At 38.9% G+C, this 18,179-nt stretch overlaps 1 protein-coding gene across 1 annotated transcript in view; it reads right to left on the reverse strand.

The window, feature by feature from the left end:
• Positions 1–18,179, reverse strand: part of ARHGAP31 (Rho GTPase activating protein 31) — a 182,322-nt gene that overhangs the window by 17,351 nt on the left and 146,792 nt on the right. Inside the window, exons 4-7 of the mRNA XM_044669173.1 lie at positions 17,829–17,914; positions 14,073–14,180; positions 11,039–11,178; positions 3,069–3,267 (exon numbers count right to left, since the gene is read on the reverse strand). Of these exons, the coding sequence (XP_044525108.1) occupies positions 3,069–3,267; positions 11,039–11,178; positions 14,073–14,180; positions 17,829–17,914 (533 nt within the window). The remainder of the gene's footprint in view (positions 1–3,068; positions 3,268–11,038; positions 11,179–14,072; positions 14,181–17,828; positions 17,915–18,179) is intronic.

The raw sequence follows: 18,179 nt of genomic DNA on the forward strand, positions 1-18,179 counted from the left end.
GAAAGATGCCTGGCAAATAGTAAGTGCTTACTTAATAAATGTGCAATGTTTTTTATCTATTTACCTAAAAGTTAAAAATAGAATGTTCAAAAACAACAACAAAAAAGTTCATGAGCATAGGGGTAACCGCTGATGATGATGATTCAATAAAATAGCGACTATGTGGGAGAGGATGGGATCTTGAGTGAGGATCTTGGCTTTCCATCAACAGACAAATCAAGGTTGGCAGGGAGGGGCATTTGGGGAAGGGAAAAGAAGAATCATTTACAAATATTACTTGCAATGTGTAAATTTGTATTTTTAATAAGTAAAATTATAAGTTTGTAAAAATTATCATAATAATCCTAGGAGGAAAGTATTTTTTAACCTGATTTTATAGTTGAAGAAATAGGCACAGGTCAAATTGATTTGCCCCAGGGCACGTAGCTAATAAGAGGAGGTCAAATTTATACTTGGGTCTTTCTGACTCTAGGTCCACTATTCTCTCCACTGAACCACCAGGGTTCTGATAGAGAGGATATGAAGAGAGGGGAAAAAACATAAAGTAGAATGGCACTTCACCCTGTTTGCCTCAGTTTCCTCATCTGTAAAATGAGCAAGAGAAGAAAATGGCCAACAAAACTAGTATTTTTGCCAAGAAAAGCCTAACTGGGGGTCGAGGAAGAGTCAGAGGAGATGGAAAACAACTGAATAACAACCACGATTCCTAGGTGAAGTGTTTTACATAGAAAAAGAAGAGGAGAACTTTGAAAGGGATTCCCAGACAATAACTAGACTTCTCAGGCTACTAGTGAGAAGCTACTCCTCGAGGTGCCTGTGGCACCATCACTGCTCTGGCATCCCTAAGGGAAGGAAAGACTCCTGACAAACCCACGGGCTGAAAGCTGGATCTGAAAGCAGATTTTTGATGGAATACTGCCTTATTTCTGCTTTCACTGGTCTCTACAGCTGCTGGAGACAGGTTGTGTCTTTTCTTTTTATTGCTTTCCCAGGGAAAAGGAGGGAATTCTAATAGAGAAAACCAGAAAATCAAGGAGCCACTAGGGGGAGCCTTGGGAGAAGGCACTCAACCCTACTAGAATACATTACAAGGATAAAAACAAATAGCAAAATGACCAGTAGAGGGAGGCAGAGGAGCAAGAGAGATCATCTTCAGAGCTGCAGGACTGGTCTAGAGCCTTTTAGGCAGCCAGTGTGTGAGTACATTTTACATAGCTGTGTAATTTTGGGAATAAAACACCCTAAAACTAGAAAAATTGCATAGGGGGCAGGCAAGTGACTTAGTGGATAGAGGATATAGGCCTGGAGATAGGAGGTCCTGGATTCAAATATGACCCCAGACACGTCCTGGCTATGTGACCCTGGGCAAGTCACTTAACCCCAAATGGCTAGCCCTTACTGCTTTTCTGCTTCCTCATAATGTCAGCCTTCATCATTTTAAAAAATAACAAGTAACTGATCCTTTTTTAAAAAATTAAAATCAAAACCCTTGCCTTTCAAGAATCTAATTCTAAGAATTATTGATTCTTTTATTGATCATTTTTTAAATTGATTTCTAAGAATCAATACTCAATATGGGTTCCAAGGTAGAAGAGCAGTAAGGGCTAGACAATTGGAGTTAAGTGACTTCCCCAGGGTTTCACAGCTAGGAAATGTCTGAGAGCAGAATTGAACCCAAGATCTCTTATCTCTCAATCCACTAAACTACTTGGTGCCCTCTCGGTATCTGATTCTAAGAGAGAAGGTTAGAGTTTTTGTTTTTTTTTTTTTTTAAATGCATAGCTACCCAGGGAGGTTATCAATCCTCTAGAAAATCTACAACTCATGGGGCAGAAAAATTCTCCAGGAAGAACAGGAAGTAATGAAATTAGTACCAGAATTTGTTAAATAATTTCTTTCCCTCTGGCCTCATCTGTTTTGGGAGGAAGCATAATGTTTCTTACCCTTGACCCTTTCCTTCTATTCACATAGCCACCCTTAAATGTTAGTTGATTGGTTGACTGGCCTAGATTATTAGTACAACAGACTTCTAATTGGCCTCCTTGCCTCAAATTTTTCCTGACTCTGAGTTCATCCTACACATTGTAACCAAAGTAATTTTCTTTAAAAACAGATATGACTATGGGACTCTGTTACTTAATCAAGTCCAAGAGCTTCTTATTACCTCTTGGACAAAATATAAAGATATAATGATGATATAATCTGCCTTGAATTACCTTGTCTCCCTTCCTATTGCCTTTCAAATAAAATATAAACTTCTCTATTTAGCCTTTCAAAAGTTTCTCTTCCTAACCTTTATGGACAGTCCTCTCCCTTCTACCTCTGTGTTCCTGCCAAACTAGCTTTCTCTCTGTTACTTACAGCCAACATTCCATCTCCTGATTCCAAACCTTTGCCCTGGTCATTCCCCCCATCCCTGGAATGCACCCCCTCCTTTTCTTTCCCTCAATCAATCCCTCTCTTCTCTTAAGACTTGGCTCCAGAATCACCTCCTACAAGAAGCCTTTTTTCCCCCCCCTTTTTAAAGCCTTACCTTCTGTCTTGGAATCAATATTGTGTATTGGCTCCAAGGCAGAAGAATGGTAAGGGTAGGCAATGGGGGTCAAGTGACTTGCCCAGGGTCACACAGGTGGGAAGTGTCTGAGGCCAGATTTGAACCTAGGACTTCCTATCTTTAGCCATGGTTCTCAATCCCCTGAGCTACCCAGCTGCCCCCAAGAAGCCTTTTTTGATACTCCCAAATACTGGTGCCCTCAGTCCAAACCACCGTATATTTAACTACATTGTATTGATCATCTTTTCCATTATTCCTTGTATGTACTCATATATTTACTTAATGTCTCCCCCATTTGACTATGATAGGTTCTTTAAAAGTAGGGATTGTTTCATTTCTCACCTTCTATCCTCAGCATCTCGAGCTTAGCACACAGCAGATGCCTAATAAATCCCTTGTTTAATTGCACTTCACGCCCAGCAGAGAAGTGGGGAGACCATTCCCTGCTTTCTCCATCCTAAAATTTCCCAGCACGGAAATATGTCGGACAACTTAGGTTAAAATACAGGCTTACTTGTTGTCCGGTAGCTCGAGGACGGTGTGGAAGAGGGCTCCGGTGGAAGGGACGATCTCAGGCAGGCTATTCTCCCTCCTCTCCTTCCGTGCAGGGTGGTTTGTAGCCAGACTCCGAGCCTGGGCTTCTTCCAGGCTCACCAACTTCATGGGGAGGGAGAGGGCAGGCAACGTCAAACTTTTCATAATTGGCCTGTTTTCTGTAAAGCGACGGGAAGGTGTCAGCTGTGTGAGGAGAACCTAAGAACCGAGCTTGAACCTCCCATCATCCTCTGACTCCCTACTTCCCACAGCCCTTCTCTCGGGAGCTTTGGGATCCCAAGGATGGGAGAGGAGCTGCAAGCATGGCTCTGGGGATTTCCTCCTGGATATTCAGAAGCCATCACCAGAAGGAGACAATCCCAAAGGATAACAGTTTTGGGCAATGCCATGCCCATTTCGAGTGGAAGAATGAGGATGAGAAGAAAAGTGATTTTCTACTCACTGGCTATTCTGTTGGGTGCTTTGACTGCCCTGTTCCATAGAAGTATTCTCATTCTGCTAGGGGTTAACTGTGTGAGGCAAGTAGTGGTATAATGGACAAAGAGCTGGACTTAAGAATCAGGGAGACTGGAGTTCAAATCCTGCCTCAGACTTTTATCAACTATATTACCCTGCCACAAATCACTTCTCTCAGCTTTGGTTTTCTCATCTGTTAAATAAGGATAATAGCCTTATCTCCCAGAGTTGTCTCAAGAATAAAATGAGATTGTATTAGTAAAGTATTTTGCAGCCCTTAAAGTGATGTATACAAATGAGTGTGCTCTTAGTTCACTATCAAAAAAAGAGCTTTTTTCTCTATCTTTTAAGAGCTATAAATGCTAGCTATTGTTTTCATTATAAAAAAAAATTGCCAAGTAGCCAAGTAACTAAGCAGAGGAGAGGGAAGAGAGGAGGTTACATGAATCATGTAACCACAGAAAAATATTCTAAATTAAATCATTAAATAAATTATAAAAAATATTCATTTCAAAAACAAACAAACAAGCCCTTACCTTCTGTCTTAGAATCAATACTGTTTCTTGGTTTCAAGGCAGAAGAGCAGCAAGGACTAGGCAACGGGGGTTAAGGGACTTGAATAGGATCACACAGCTAGGAAGTGTCTGAGGCCAAATTTGAACCCAAGATCTCTCCCATTTCCATGCCTGGCTTTACCTAAACCTCTCCCAATGCTAGCTATTATTAACAAAGGATTTTTAGTGAAGCTCCTGTCTTTAGTTCCTCAATAAATTAGTGAATTTACAGAAGAAGGCTTAAAATATTTTTTAAAGTTTATTTAATTCCCTTCCAACATTTGTATGTGGTACATCATATAGATTAGACTAGATCAGTGATTCCCAAAGTGGGTGCTACTGCCCCCTGGTGGGTGCTGCTGCAATCCAGGGAAGCCATGATGGCCACAGGTGCATTTATCTTTCCTATTAATTGCTATTAAAATTTAAAAAAATTTAATTTCCAGGGGGATAAGGAATATTTTTTCTGGAAAGGGGGCGGTAGGCCAAAAAAGTTTTGGAACCACTGGACTAGATGGTCTTGTGATTTTTTTCCAGATCCAGAATTCTATAAGGGAAAAGGTACTTTTTGGGAGATGCATTATTTTTGTTAATTATTATATATTTAATTACTTTTTATTTCCATGTTGTTCATTTTGTAAATAAATAATCTTGTAAAACCCAATGCCCCCCAAACATATATTCAAATAAACAAGTGATAAATCATATGTTTTCCTTTGCATTTTTACTCCCAACAGCTCTTTCTCAGCAGGTTGGATAGCATTCTTTGTCATTAATCCCTCATAATTGTCCTAGATCATTGTATTGCTGAGAGTAGCTAATCTATCACAGTTGATCACTCCACAATATTGTTGTTCCTTTGTACAATGTTCTCCTGGTTCTGCTTATTTCACTACGCATCAGTTCATGGAGGTCTTACCTGCTCTTTAAGAAATTATTTTGTTCATCATTTATTTTGGCACAATGGTATTTCCATCACATCATATATTACAATTTCTTCATTCATACCCCAATTGAGGGATAGGGGAGATGTATTTTAGCAGGAGAAATAGGAATGAATATAGGAAAAATAAGTTCTAAGATAAGGAATAATAGGAAATTAAACTATTAGAAAATGCTTTAATAGGAAATAGGGATATTTATATAAATAATATATGAATATACTTATTTATATATTTATAGATGTGATAGGAAAACTTTAAAAAATTGAAGGGACAACCTTTATGACTAGTAACTACTCATACAATATAAATTATAGGCAGCCAGGTGGCCCAGTGAATAGAACACCAGGCCTGGCGTCAGGAAGACTAATCTTCCAGAGTTCAAATGTGATGTCAAACAATTGCTAAGGAGTTTGCCCCATGGCAAGTGACTTACCCTCTGTTTGCCTTTTTCCTTAATTATGAAATGGGGCTAATAATAGCACCTACCTCCTAGGGTTGTTATAAAAGTCAAATGAAATATTTGTAAGGAATTTAGCATAGAGCCTGGCACATATTCTAGGTGATTTTTTCCTTTCCACAATACAACAACAATCACAATAAAAACAAAATAAGCTTCCCAGAAATTGCTCATTTACAGAGATTAGAGATTAAAATAGTGCAGGGTAGGTACTCACTTAAAGTGAAAAAAGAAATCAGTTAGTAAGGTAGTACAGTGGATAGAGTGCCAGTCCTGGAGTCAAAAAACTCATCTTTCTTGGTTCAAATCTGGCCTCAGACACTCACTAATTGTGTGACCCTAGGCAAGTCACTTAACTATGCCTCTTTGTCATTTGGAATACCTCTTTATAAAACAAATAGGAGAAGGAAATGACAAACCAATATATCACCTTTGCTAAGAAAATGCTAAATGGGGTATAAAATAAGGTATTGATTTGTTAAGAAACTACTACCTCACACCTATCAGAATGGCCAATATGACAGTAAAGGAAAATAATAAATGTTGGAGGGGATGTGACAAAATAGGGATATTAATGCATTTCTGGTGGAGTTGTGAATTGATCCAACCATTCTGGATGGCAATTTGGAACTATGTCCAAAGGGCTTTAAAAGATATGCTTGTCCTTTGATCCAACCATATCACTATTGGTTTATACCCCAAAATGATAAAAAAAAAAAGTTTACAAAAAATATTTACAGCTGTACTTTTTGTGTGGCAAAAAATTGGAAACCGAGGGGGTGTTCCTTGATTGGGGAATGGCTAAACAAATTGTGGTATATGATGGTGATGGAATACTATTGTGCTCTAAGAGATGATGAAGTGGAGGAATTCCATGTGAACTGGAAAGACCTCCATGAACTCATGCAGAATGGAATTAGCAGAACCAGGAGAACATTGTATACAGAAACTGAAACACTGTGGGATGATTAAATGCAATAGACTCTGCTATTAATAGTAATGCAATGATCAAGAATAATCCCATGGAACTTTTGTTAAATAACTGTGGGAGTAGAAACACAGAAGAAAAACATATGATTTATCTTTTGAGAATATGGGTATATGATTTGGGGTTTTGGTTTTAAAAAATTACTCTATTACAAAAATGAATAATATGGAAATAGGTTTTGAATGATAATATATGTATAACCCAGTGGAATTGCTTGCCAGCTCTGGGAGGAGGGAAGGAGGAGGGGAGTGAGAGAATATGAATCAAAGTAACCATGGAAAAAATATTCTAAAAAATATAAATAAAATAATGTAAAAAAATTAAAAAGATTGCATGTTCTTTGATCAAACAATACCACTCAATCCCAAAGAGATTTTAAAAAAAGGGGAGGAAGGACCTATTTGTACAAAAATATTTATAGTTGCTCTTTTTGTGGTGGCAAAAAATTGGAAAATGAGAGGATGTCCCACAGTTGGAAAATGGCTGAACAAATTGTGGTATATGATAGTAATAGAATACTATTATGCTGAAAAGAATAATGAACAGGATGATTTCAAAAAGACCTAAAAAGACCTCCATGAACTGATGCAGAATGAAATGAGCAGAATCAGGAGAACATTATACACAGTAACTGAAACATGGAATGATCCAGTGTAACAGGCTTCCCTACTAATAGCTATGTAATGATCCAAGACAATTGTGAGGGTCTTATGAGAAAGAACACTATCCACATCCAGAGAAAGAACTGTGGGAGCAGAAACACAGAAGAAAAACATGATTTATCACTTGTTTATATGGGTATATGATATCTGGGGTTTTTGTTTAAAAAGATTACTCAATTACAAAAATGAATAATATGGAAATGGGTTTTTAGTGATAATATATGTATAATCCAATGGAATTACTTGTCAACTCTGGAAGTGGGGAGGGAAGAGGGAAAGGAAAGAACATGAATCATGTAACCATGAGGGGAAAAAAAAAAGAAAACAAAATTAAAACAAACCAAAACAAAAGAAAAATAAAAAAGGAATTAATTCAAGTCTTAGCTTTTCCAGCTATTAACTACACAACCTTTGGCAAAACATTCGATATCTCTGGGCCTCAGTTTCCTCATCTATAAAATGAGAAAGTTGTATTTGAAAGCTTGAGATCCAGCTAAGTCATATTAACCTGAGAGTGCTTAAAGGCCCAGCCAGCTCCAGACATACTTCTCTCAGCAATTGGAGCAGGCTTAGCTCAGCAAAAATAAAAAAGCAACAGTTCATTGCAGATATGATGACCCTAAAGGACATCATGGAGGGGACAAAGGCAGCTTTGGAGAGTGAGCAGGGTTCCTGTGTTTCCAGCACGGTGCAGGGAGAGCTGGTGCTCTGCCCACAGTGCCAGTCTGTTTGGCATATTATGCCCCGGAGAGAAGAGAGACTGAAGAGAGTATTTCAACCTGATAGGAAAATATCCGTGGAGGCCACATAATTCCCCTTCCCGGAATCTTTATTTATCAAGCAATCTTCTGATTATTAATTTGTTTTCCCAAGTAAGGCTGCCTACTGGGAAGAGATTGGGCTTTCCAGTATAAACATTCTGGTTTACTTGGCAGTTATATATTTTTTTTACATCTGTATGAAATTAATCTTGCCAATTGATAAATTAGTATATTGGCATGGAAATCAATCTCATTTGAGTCGGGTCGCATAAAGCCAGTTTCTCCAGGGTATCGTTGCCCCTGATTTCATTATGTAGGAACTAGACCTACAAGGGCTGAGAGACCAGATCCTAAACTTGTAATACCCCAAGATTTATAATCCATAAAGTCTTTTAGACTCTGTTAGACTAAAGAGTCGCTTTTTTCTACCAACATTACAAAAACTGTAACCACACCTTATCAAGGATCCCCACTATAATAATCTTAACAAAATATGAGCCAGGTCATAAATTGTAAGAACACATGTACCACGGAAAAATCAATGAGAAGAATTAAATTTCAAATTAAGGGGGCAACTGGGTAGCTCAGTGGAGTGAGAGTCAGGCCTAGAGATGGGAGGTCCTAGGTTCACTTCCCAGCTGTGTGACCCTGGGCAAGTCACTTGACCCCATTGCCTACCCCTTACCATTCTTCTTGCCTTGGAGCCAATATACAGTATTGACTCCAAGACAGAAGGTAAGGGTTTAAGAAAATAAAAATAAATTTCAAATTAAAAAATTTTAAAGCCTTCTTCTAGTTTAATCATTTCTCTAATTTTTTGAATAAAGACATTAGCTTCTTTGTTCCTAATAGCTAGCTTTTATATACATATATATGTGCATGTAAAAATTATTATTTTTATTACTATTTTCAAAAATCTTACTTTCTATCTTAGTAACAGTTCTAACTGTCATGCAGCTAGGAAGTGTCTGAGGTCACATTGGAACCCAAGTCCTCCAGGTCTTGGCACTCTATCCACTGTACCACCTAGCTGCCCTTTAATTTATAAATTATTTCATTTTTTTAAACCCTTACTTTCTATCAGAATCAAAACTTTGTGTTTTGCTCAGTGGAATTGTGCATCAGCTATGGGAGGAAGTGGGAGGAGGGAAGAGAAAGAACATGGATCATGTAACCATGGAAAAATTTTCTTAATTAATCAATTAAATACAACTTAAAAAAACCAAAACTGTGTTTTGGTTCCAAGGCAGAACAATGGCAAAGGCTAGGAAATAGGGGTTAAGTGATTTGTCCAGGGTCACACAGCTAGGAAGTGTCTGAAGCTCGATTTGAATCCAGCACCTCCATCTCTGGGTCTAGCTCTCAATCCACTGAGCCATCCAGTTGCCCTTTTAATTTATAAGTCATAAAAATATTTATAATAATAATGCCTGGTGAGAGCCTCAGACACTTCCTAGCTGTCTGACCCTGTTCAAGACACTTAAGCTCCTCCATTTCCTAGCCTTTACCAAAGACAAGGGTTTAAAAAAAAAATGGGGACAGTTGGGTAGCTAAGTAGATTGAAAGCCAAGCCTGAAGATGTGAGGTCCTGGGTTCAAATCTGATTTCAGACACTTCCTAGCTGTGCGACCCTGGGCAAGTGACTTAACCCCCATTGCCTAGCCCTTATTACTATTATGCCCTAGAACCAATACACAGTATTGATTCCAAGATAGAAAGTAAGGATTTTAAAAAGAATAACAATAAAACTAGCATTTGTTAAAAAAAAAAAAAAGTCTTTGTTAAGAATAGTTGACATTTATTTAGTGCTATAAGGTTTGCAATAGCTTTTATAAATGTTATTTCATGTGATCTTTACAATAACCCTGGGAGGTAAAGTATTATCGCCACCCCCACCGCCCTACAACTTTCCATGAAGCATTTTTCTAATGTCCGAAGAGCTGTGACTCTGAAAACTTCCTTGCAGGTTCAGCCAATAGTTCCCCAAGCCTGGGAGGGAAATAAAAGAAGCCCTCGGCCACAAAACTCCCCTTGTTTCATTCTTCAACCAGTTAAAGTAACCTTTTTTTTCTGACCTCTATGTCCCATCTCCATTTTTTTACACTGACCACCTCCCATGCCTAGAATATAGTTCTACTTCACCTTAACCTCCTACAATATTACTTTCCTTCAAGGCTCAGTTCAATATTTCCTATCTGTGTGACCCTGGGCAAATCATTTACCCTAATTACCTAGCTCTTACTACTCTTCTGCCTTTGGAACCTTAGTATTGATTTTAAGACAGAAGATAAGGGTTTAAAAAAAAAAAAAAGACAGCTCAGATAGCCCCATCTACATCAGGATTTTCCCAATTGCCTCATTTTACTCCCCAAATTTCCTTCTGTTTATTTTGCTTATAAGAAGGCTACGTTGTATAGTGGTCAGGGCTGGCCTTGAAGACAATATCCAGATTCAAATCTGAATAGCCACAGGTGAGTCACTGCAAGTGTTCTAAGCACTTCTCTCCGATTGGGAATGGCAGAGAAGGTGAAGATCCACAGTGGCAGAAGGAGATGATGAAATCACAGATCTGGTACCCATATTTTGTACACAGACCTTTGGTCATGCCCATGTGGAGTCTGGGAAAGTTTCATTTTTTATCTTTGTGTCCCCACAAAGCACTCAGCCTAGTGCCCCACTCTAAGCAGCCACTTAATCCTGGGGGACCGATAAACTCATTAGCAACCCAGAAGGAAATCATTAGTATATTTTGAGATGGCAGATGAAGAAATGGAAATGCAGCTAAGCTTTGGAACAGAAGAATGAACTCAGTGTCACTGAACATCAAGTCAGTCTTCTAAACAGCTCAGAAAAATCATTATGACCACAATAATCGCAGAGCCCTAACGACGTCCCGGACCCAACCGGTGTGAGCCAGAAACATACAAAGGCCAATTTCAAACACGTGCCACAGACATCCATCCAATCCAGACCCATCAGAGGCAAGAGCAAGGACCCGAAACACGGGGATGCTGGCTTGGATGCCATCCCTGCATCCACTCGCCCCTGGCTGCCGCCACCAGGGCAAGGAAAGATGGGGACGGACAAAGGTCGGGATAAACAATTACCATCGTTCTCTATGGAGCAGGGAGAGCTGCTGAAAATTTGATCCACGTGATTCAGGATAAACTCAATCACCACCTGCTGGACTCGCACGGCGAGGAAGGCTGCATCTCCGTTACAGCCAATAGCTTCGATTTCCTTAGACCTAAGGCATAAAGGGAAAACGTCCTGTGAGCACCGGAGCACTGAGAATTGGCGAAGAAGAGTCATCCAAGAAAAGCCAGAGCTCTCAGTTTTTTGGCATTTGTGACGCTGTAAGGCGAAGCATCTAGAGATGAACTAATCCAATATTCATCAGTCCTGGACTGCTTGCTGCTCCTCACACAATGGTATATCGCCCGTCACCACACTTTTCAACTAGCTCTCCCTCATATCTATAATGTGTGACTATATATCTAAAAATCTCATTTTCTTAGGTCAAATTTATTTTGTGAATCAGGAGTTCTTATCCTGGAGTCTGGAAATTTGATGTTTTAAAAGAAATATAAATAAAATAAAGAAATATTTTAATAATTGTATATTAATGTAATCTGTTTCCTTTGTAATCCTATGTGTTTTATTCATTTAAAAACTTGAAAAAAAAATTTTAACCCTATTTTCTTTCTTATAATTTATACTAAAAATCGGTTCCAATGCAAAAAAGTGGTACGAGTTAGTCAGTTGGACTGCAATGATTTGTGCAGGATCAGATAGCTAGGAAGTATCTGAGGCCCATTTAAATCCAGGACTTTAGACCTAGCTCTCTATCCACTGAGCTACCTAGTTATCCCAACTGAAGAAGTGATCTGAGACGTGATCCACAGGCTTCACCAGAACACCCAAGGAGTTCATTATAGGAAAAATGTTAAGAACCCCTTTCCATTTGTTAGTGACCTCCCTCCCCAAACCACCTAGAAGTTTTTCTATTTGAATATGTGGTCTTATCCAGGAGAACATAAGTTAATTTAGGGCCCTGATGGTTTACTATTTCCCACTTTTCTTGCCAGATCTCTTCCATCTTTCTCATGATCTCAGATTTGAACTCTTCAAGAGCTTGTGACCAACTTTCATTTCTGGGGGAAGGTTTGGGTGTCTTTTAGTTGTCCTCCTCTGCATTCTGGATTTTTTTCTGTGCAAAAGTTATATGGGCTTTTTTCTTGGTCTTTTTGGCAGTTATATCTTGGGCCTTGCTTGCCATCATTATGCTGGTTTTTCTTTCTGAGCCAGAAGTCTAAGTGAGGCAGGCAGACTCTCTGTGTATACTGACTGTTTAATCTGAGGTTATGTCCCTAGAGTCTGTAACATGGTAGATGCTTAATAAATGAATGTTGATTAATATGCAAGCACTTAATTCTAATTATTATATAGTAAACATTGTATGAATCCACCATGACTATTCACGAAGGGCTTTTAAAAACAAAACAGTCTGTACAAGTAAGTAACAAGGAAGTGCATTTTTTTCCCTTCAAAGAGTCTTTCCCCCTATTGTTTTAAAGGGCTTGCTATCAATCATTAAGTAAGAGAAGCCTGTCTTTTCCTTCAGTAAGCAGACCTTCTGGGTTTCAGCCAGTTACAAGAGACTTGTGGTGACAAAAATAGTCAGTCATCCACACACAAAGACTAGAAAGTTTTTCTTAAGAGATGACCCCTACATCTATCTATATTCTCCTATAATTATAATGATAAGACTGCATCTGGTCCCAGGTGCTTCCAAACTAGCAGGTGAAAGAGATGTGCCAATGAAATCTATTTAAATCACACAGCAACAGTTCCTCCTGATATAGTTAATCGAAACAAAAATATTTTAAAAGGGTTTTTAGCTTCATGCAATCTCCAGTCTTAATTTTCCTGTGTTGGATACTGTGAACTCACTGACTGCTTGGTTGGTTGTTTGTACTTTTGTCCTTCTCTTTCCCTTCCCTGAATTTTCTAATCTAATGCCAGGATAATTTCCCAATGGTCATTGCACTTCCCTGGTTACAAAGAAAAACAGTTAAGCAGGGCAGCTAGATGGCTCAGTCTCTAGTGAGCCGGACCTAGAGACAAGGAAGTTCTGGGTTCAAATGTGATCATTAAAATTTCCTATATTACCCTATGCAAGTCACTTGATCCTAATTGCCTAGTCCAGTGATTCCCAAAGTGGGCACTACCGCCCCCTGGTGGGTGCTGCCGCAATCCAGAGGGGGGGACTGGTGATGGCCACAGGTGCATTTATCTTTCCTATTAATTGCTATTAAAATAAAAAAAAATTAATTTCCAGGGGGCTAAGTAATATATTTTCTGGAAAGGGGGCGGTAGGCCAAAAAAGTTTGGGAACCACTGGGCTAGTCCTTACCTCTCTTCTGCCTTGAGTCTAATACTTACTATTGTTTCTAAGACAGAAGGTAAGAGTAAGAAGGTAAGAAGGCAAGACAGCTGGGTAGTTCATGGATTGAGAGCCAGGCCTAGAGATGGGAGGTCCTAGATTCAAATCTGACCTCAGACACTTCCTGGCTGTGTAACCCTGGGCAAGCCACTTGACCCCCATTGCCTACCCTTACCACTTTTCTGCCTTGGAGCCAATACACAGTATTGACTCCAAGACAGAAGGTAAGGGTTTAAAAAAAAAAGGCAGAAGGTAAGAGTTTTAAGAAAAATAATTAATCAAAACCAACCAACAAAATCATACCTGTTCAACTGAGTATGCAACATTCCAATAGAGGTAAATTAATTTCATACATTCCCTATGATCTATATTGGCCATGACAATTTATCTGACTTTAACAACCTTTTCACATGGTTTTCATTTAGATTTGTGTGATCACCATGTCTATTCTCCTGTTCCTGCTGATTTTTGCTCTGTGCTAATTCACTGATCAATTTTTAAAAATTAAAAATTGTTACTTGTACAGACTGTTTTGTTTTTAAAAGCCCTTTGTGGGTAGTTCTAGTCATGGTAGATGCAGACAATGTTTACCATAGGATAACTAGAATTAAGGGCTTACATATTTATCAGCATTCATTTATTAAGCATTTAAAAATTTTTAATTAAAAATTTGAGTTAATTAAGGATGTCTTTACCTGAGAAGATTTGGTGCCCACACCAGGGCCAGGTTCCGGGTGTGCATGTTGGTCTTGCTGCTGAAGGAGGCGATGTGGGTCAAGTGCCTGATCAGGTATTCCAAGGTCCTATAATGGTTCATTTTTTGGGTAAAGTAAAAAACATCAATGCCCGTGTGAATCTTGTAATCTATAGGTAATTTCAAAGTTAACATTTTAAGGAGTATCTGAGGATTGTTGTCCCAGGAATGCTGGAGAAAGGATAGGAGGATCTCATGACATCTTTGTCATCCTAGTCCTCCAGGAGAATAGAATGTAAGCTTGATTTAAAAATTTAAGAGTAGGGGGCAGCTGGGTAGCTCAGTGGATTGAGAGCCAGGGCTAGAGACAGGAGGTCCTAGGTTCAAATCTGGCCTCAGACACTTCCCAGCTGTGTGACCCTGGGCAAGTCACTTGACCCCCATTGCCCACCCTTAACGCTCTTCTGCCTTGGAGCCAAGACACAGTATTAACTCCAAGACGAAGGGTAAGGGTTTTAAAATAAAATAAAATTAAAAAAAATTTAAGAGCAGAGACCATATTAATCCTTGCCTTTGTAACTCTAGCATCTAGTATAAGAGTTTGTACATGGCAAGTGTTTAATAAATATGTATTGGATGTAACTCTCTATCCTAAGCAGGCTGGCTACAAAATCACATTAATTGTTTCTCTAGACCTCAGTTTTTACATGAATAAAAATGAGGGAGACAGTCTATTTCATGAGTCCATGAATCTAGGAGGTTAGCCACCTCTAGGTTGGGTCCCAATGAAGAACAATCAAGGAAAAACAAGTTCTAGAGGAAATGTGTATGAAGTTATTATGGAGGTGAAGGGTTAAGAATGGCAGGAGGAGAGGGATATAAGAGAGGCTAAGCTGTAAGAGTGAATTGTAAGACAAGGAACTGTGTTTTGCATAATAACACATGTATAAGCCAGAACAAATTGTTTACCATGTTTGGGAAATGGGAGGGAAGGGAGGAAGAGAGCCAAACATCATTTCAGATCTTATAATTTCTTATAATTTCAGAAAATGTGAAAATTGCTATTAAATGTAATTGAGAAAATAAAAAATATTTTTTAAACTAGTGAATAGACATGGAAGATGATTTGAGTGTCAGGGCTGAATGGGGCATTAGGATTCGTGATTGGGGAGAAGGACAAGCTCAGTCAACATGCCAACAAATACAATAAAACCCTGTTGTGTTTGAAGTTGGGCTTTAAAAGCCTATCTTGTTCCTGGTGTTCCCCTGCTTAGGTTTTATCATAGGTCCAATCATGCCCTTGTACACTCCAGTGTTAGATGGAGAGGGCCCTTCTCTCATTCCTAATTAGATATTAGCTTTGTTCCCTAACACAGACTTTGTGTTTTAAGTACCAAGGGGTAAAGAATTAGAAAAGTAATGTATTTGGGGCTACATAAATGTTACAGATCACAGTTCTTGCCCTCTTTAAATAGGGAAAGTCAACAGAGAGTCCAACATAAAATCAACACAATAAGTAACTCAGTACAATTCTGAACAATGTGGTTAAAGGGGAAGGGACTGGTCAGGTCTTGTGCTTCTGAGAGGAACCTTATAAGAGGAAGAGTTGTGAGTGCCAGATCTTGTGCTTCCAAGAAAAGCCCTTGTAAGAGGAAGTGTGTGTGAGTGCCAAAAGAAAGGATAAAAAAAAAAAAAATCCCAGCATACATAGATTGTTAGGTTAAATTTCCAGTTGGGGGAAAAAAAAGAAAAGTAGGAAAAAAAATTCAGCAGAATGTAAGTTTCTTGAAGGTATGGATAATTTTCCATTTTGCATCTGTACCTTTCTTGCTTAGTAAAGTTTTTTGTAAAGATAAGATGCTTAATAAATGCTTATTCGTTTGGATTGTTGTCGGATTGAATCCAAAGGAAGGAGAAAAATGGTGGATGGGAACCAGCAGGCTACCCTGAGCACTTGGGGGATGTCTGAGCAGACTCAGGAAGGAAGGAAAAAGATGTTGGTGTCAGGAAGAAGGCAGATTTAGGGGCGGACTTGGGGGCTGGAGGAGATGAAAGCAAAGAGGTTGGGGAAGATTAGCCACTGGGGCACTTTGAAGGCAACAGTAAGAAATTTAGTTTATTGGGGAGCCGATAAAGGGCTCCGAGTATTATATTCAACTCATTCCCTCCCAAAACTTATTTTCTCTCCTTCAATTTTTTCTAGAGGACTTGAGTTGTGTCTCCTCATACATTCGGCCTTATTTGTCTATGTAGGGAATCCCCGCTACTGGATTTGTGTGCCTACACTACAGAGTTGTGAGGTTCACATGAGATGATGTATGTAAAACCCAGGCAACCTTTATTTAAATAGTTATTTTTGTCATTCTTACTATTTCTTCAGAGCCCTAGTTCTTAGTGTTTTGCACCTAGTAGGGTTTAATAAATGTTTATTAAATGATTCTCTTTTCAGTCCCTCTCTTCCCAAAGATTAATAGTACCCTCTATTCAATAATTATAGTAGGCCACCTTTTACTTCTAGGATCAAAGATAAAAACGTTTTTGTTTGGCATTTAAAACCCTTCATATACATATAAAACCCAGTGCATCAGCTATGGGGGGGTTGGGGAGGGTGAGGGGTTTAGGGGAGAGGGAAAGAAGATGAAACATGTAACTATGGAAAAATATAACAAAAATTAAAATTAAAAAAAATTAAAAACCCTTCATAACGTGGCCCCAGCAGTCCTTTCTGATTTTATCACTCATTTGGTGTATTATTCTCCAGTTCAGCCAAATTAACCTTGCAGTTCTTCAAACACGACCCCCCCATCACCCCTCTCTCGGTCCTTGCTCTGGCTGTCCCCTATGCCTGGAATGTTCTCCTTCCTCATTTTCACCACTTAGAATTTCTAGTTTCCTTCAAGATGCACTTACTACTTCCTGGAGAGTAGCACCCACCTGCTGGTCCTTATGTATGGAGCCCAAGAAAGATCCTGGGAACCAAGGCAGAAAGCAGGTAGTCTCTGTCCTAGGACCAGCTCTGGCTGTGCTGTTGTCTTTTTGCTATTTCTAGGCATTAAGCTGTTATTCCCAGGATATTCAAACTTCCTTTTCTCCCAAGTACCAAAAGTACCAGTTTACCTACTAAGATTTCCCATCTCATCCGGTCTCTTTGGTTTATCCTGACACACTAAACTATGACTATAGCTTGGCCCTGGGACCCCAAAACCTCTAACCATCTTCTCTTCTTATAGAAAAAGCTTCCCTCCTCCCTCTGATATGGAAGCATATTTGATAGGCCATTTCCATGTCCCAGAATCACTATCACATGGACTTTGGTGCCACCACAATCTTCTCAATAGTCCTAAAACCTTGTACCCAAGTGTGAGAGAGAGACTCTGGGGCAGAGTGTTGCAATGCACGGAATAGTTTACCTATTTTCCAGAAAGCTTGGGTTCAAACCTTGCCTCTGACATTTATTGGCTCATCACTTAAACTCTGTATCTCAGTTTCTTCATCTCTAAAATGGGGATACGATTAATACCTAAAAATACTCCCATAGGGTTCTTTTGAGACTCAAATAATGCATGTTAAATGCTTTACAAATTTTAAATTGCTATAGAAATGCAATGAAAGTATATGAATTTTATACCTTCTCTATGAGATGTTTGTGTCTTTGATTTTTTTTACTATTGCTTATTATTCATAATAAGAGGAATTAATATTTTAATAATTCACAATGATGATGACAACAGGAACAATGATGATAAAGGATGCTTACCTATAATGTGGTGGGGGAAGCTCCTGGATGACATTTTGGATTCGGGCCAGTTGGCCTTCTTCTTCTGGGCAGTGTGATACTGCTTGCTATGGACATAAATGGGAAAATAGCTCAGTGAGGACATTGAAATAGAGATGCCCTGGACATGTACACAAAGTGCTCTAGCCACTGTGCTACCTAGCTGCCCTATGTATTCCATTCTAGGTCCTCTGTTCTCTCTCACTCTCTGTCGCTCTGTCTCTCTAATGCATTACTGCAACTATAACAACAACAATTACTACCACCACCACTACTAATACTAACATTTATATAATACTTTATGCAAATATATAATATTTATAATACTTTATG

The sequence above is a fragment of the Gracilinanus agilis genome, chromosome 3, assembly GCF_016433145.1.
Source record: "Gracilinanus agilis isolate LMUSP501 chromosome 3, AgileGrace, whole genome shotgun sequence".
NCBI classification, from domain to species: Eukaryota; Metazoa; Chordata; class Mammalia; order Didelphimorphia; family Didelphidae; genus Gracilinanus; species Gracilinanus agilis.